This window comes from Ananas comosus, linkage group 11, assembly GCF_001540865.1.
Source record: "Ananas comosus cultivar F153 linkage group 11, ASM154086v1, whole genome shotgun sequence".
Taxonomy (NCBI): domain Eukaryota; kingdom Viridiplantae; phylum Streptophyta; class Magnoliopsida; order Poales; family Bromeliaceae; genus Ananas; species Ananas comosus.
The window spans coordinates 2,967,443-2,969,170 of record NC_033631.1 but is presented as its reverse complement, the minus strand read 5'-3'; the positions used below and the strand labels follow the sequence as shown (position 1 = coordinate 2,969,170).

Genomic DNA, 1,728 nt, shown 5'->3' with positions numbered 1-1,728 from the left:
GTTTAGATCATATTTAACGGAGCCGATCGTCAATTTGGAAGCTCTATCATCGAAAACAACTCGATAGTAAAATGCTCTGTTTACTATCGAGAGTATTCTAGCTCAACTCTCTCTCTCTCTCTCTCTCTCTCTCTCTCTCTCTCTCTATATATATATATATATTCAAGCTTTTCGAGCTTTTCGAGCCTAATTCGAACGAGCCGAGTAATTCTCAAGCTCGGCTTGAAATAAATTTCGAGCCTTTTTTTTTGTTCAAGCTCGGCTCATTAATTTCGAGTCGAGCTCGAGCGAGCCAAATATCGAGTCGAACGCGAGCCGGCTCGCTCATTTGCCAGCCCTACGTACGAGAGAAGCACCCATCCACTATCGCCCATCCAACTGGTTAGAATACCGCCAGCATAGAGAAGTCAGTACATCTCTATTGCGGTGGCCCAGACATTTAATGCAGAATAGTGAAGATGCACAAAGATACTTCACATTATATTTTTCCACACTGGTCCTAAGTCATCTTTTCTTTTTTCCCACTAAATCAACTTATGTTATGTCCTTGATGATGCAGATAGATTATTTCGTCGATTGTCACTACTCCACAACAGATGATCGATTATGGGTTATCGGCGGTACTGGTTCAGGAACACTTGGCTACTTCCCTATAAACCCTAATCCTGTGGCTTCAATCGGGCCCGCCGAAGCTATTCTAGAAGGAGGCCATTCAGGAGTGGTGAGAAGCGTATTACCTGCTTCGAGCACTCGTATCAGTAGCCTTGCACAAAATAAGGGCATGTTTGGATGGACCGGAGGTGAAGACGGCCGGTTATGTTGCTGGTTATCTGACGAATCATCAGAAGTGAAACGCTCGTGGGTTTCAAGTACGTTTGTCATGAAACCGCACAAAGATAGAACTAAAAATCGACATCATCCATACTGAAGGATTGGAAAGAAGCGGCTTCTTGATTGAAGATCGTTGAGCTAAAGTATGCTATCCCTTTCTTTGATGTTGTAATGCTACTTCAATTTTTTTAAAAAAAAATTAGTTAATCGTAGTCTCGATAGCTGTATAATAGTTTGTCGGAAGGCCTTTGATGCATCTTTTTTTTCTCTTTCATGGCATTGTGATGGTGTCCTTTTGTCTTTCTTTCCAACGTTCTCGATGCACTTTTTATCTTTGTTAAGTTAAAAATGATGAATTGGCTTCACTTTACTGAATTATTTATGAGTGAAAGAAAGAAAATACTCGGTGAAACAAGGACTTACGTTTTGCAGTTTTCTCTCCATCTTATTATAAGCGGAAACGATCCGCTCTCTTGCTTTATGTTTTCGACATTATCTCCAAAATGCACAATTCCGGGCTGAGATTGTTCGGAGCTGTTGGATTTTTATTCTGAAACCTCTTCTATCAAGTAAGTCTTAGATAGCAGCTTTGCTGACAGTTCTCTTTATAAATTTGATGTCAATATCCATGTCAATGATTTGAAGAAAGATCTACAGCATTTACAATGTGATCAAAGCTAGTTTGACTAGAAGCTAGTTATATTGTGTGTTACCTGCTACAAGTTTGGAAGGTGAGGTTCTGTTGTTCAGATAAAAATGATTAGCAAGGAGACAGGGAGTTGTAGCCTGCAGTCGAAGTTGTCAACCGATCTTTTTCAATCGATTGAGTGACCGTAACAGGTAACAAATCTTAGCTCAATGGGGAAAATGGAAGGAAAACAAAAAAAGAGGCTAAAT

At 40.1% G+C, this 1,728-nt stretch overlaps 1 protein-coding gene across 3 annotated transcripts in view; it reads left to right on the top strand.

Annotated features, from left to right (window-relative positions):
- Window positions 1-1,238, top strand: part of LOC109717323 (WD repeat-containing protein 89 homolog) — a 20,600-nt gene extending 19,362 nt beyond the window's left edge. For all 3 annotated transcript variants that reach the window (XM_020243051.1, XM_020243050.1, XM_020243052.1), the window contains one exon: window positions 560-1,238. In XM_020243051.1, coding sequence (XP_020098640.1) covers window positions 560-928 — 369 coding nt within the window. In that variant the 3' untranslated portion in view covers window positions 929-1,238. The remainder of the gene's footprint in view (window positions 1-559) is intronic.